The following is a 665-nucleotide window of genomic DNA, read 5'->3' as shown; positions in this document are numbered from 1 at the left end:
AACTGCGCATGTCGAAACACCCGTTTTCCGCCATGACGTCGGAAAGCTGAGTGAATACTGCAGTGTCCACCTAATACTAACCATCTAAAGTCTGGATACCGTTGTTTCAAATTCTTTTATCTCGTTAGTTGTTGAAGAGATACACGTTCTCACACGAGTCTAATAATTGTGGGACTCATCAACCCTAACGCAACTAGTTTGATATTTTTTCCCCTGGAATTCGGTTGACTTCAAGTTGCTCATTTGTCCTGTTGTTTGCAGTCCGAGGTTCAGGAGGAATCTGGCTGGAAACTAGTTCACGGTGACGTGTTTCGGCCACCATCTTGGGGCATGTTGCTATCTGTCTTCCTGGGCTCCGGTAGTCAACTATTACTGATGGTCGTGGTCACCCTATTTTTCGCCTGTTTGGGTTTCCTGAGTCCAGCAAATCGAGGAGCTTTGATGACCTGTGCTTTGGCGATGTATGCGTGCTCGGGCACAATAGCCGGTGAGTGGTAATCCTGTTTAGAGTTCGCTTCATTTCACTCTGTTTTCCCCTGCATTTCGACGGGGAATCTCCGTCGTCCCCGCTATGCTTCACATTTGTCCTAAATGCACCCCTTGCTTACGTAGGACACAATGGTTAAAAGTGGTTGTGATCAGTCTGTGAGCTGTCAAGTTGCTCA

At 47.1% G+C, this 665-nt stretch overlaps 1 protein-coding gene across 1 annotated transcript; it reads left to right on the top strand.

Moving 5' to 3' along the window:
• Positions 1 to 261: 261 nt before the first annotated feature.
• T265_16209 (hypothetical protein) lies at positions 262 to 486 on the top strand (the record flags this gene model as incomplete). Its single annotated transcript, XM_009179762.1, has 1 exon — positions 262 to 486. A coding segment is annotated over one exon (156 nt), but the record flags the coding sequence as incomplete, so codon positions are not given.
• Positions 487 to 665: the final 179 nt, after the last annotated feature.

The sequence above is a fragment of the Opisthorchis viverrini genome (assembly GCF_000715545.1).
Source record: "Opisthorchis viverrini unplaced genomic scaffold opera_v5_7346, whole genome shotgun sequence".
In the NCBI taxonomy this organism is placed as follows: Eukaryota; Metazoa; Platyhelminthes; class Trematoda; order Opisthorchiida; family Opisthorchiidae; genus Opisthorchis; species Opisthorchis viverrini.
This window is presented reverse-complemented; position numbering and strand designations above follow the sequence as displayed.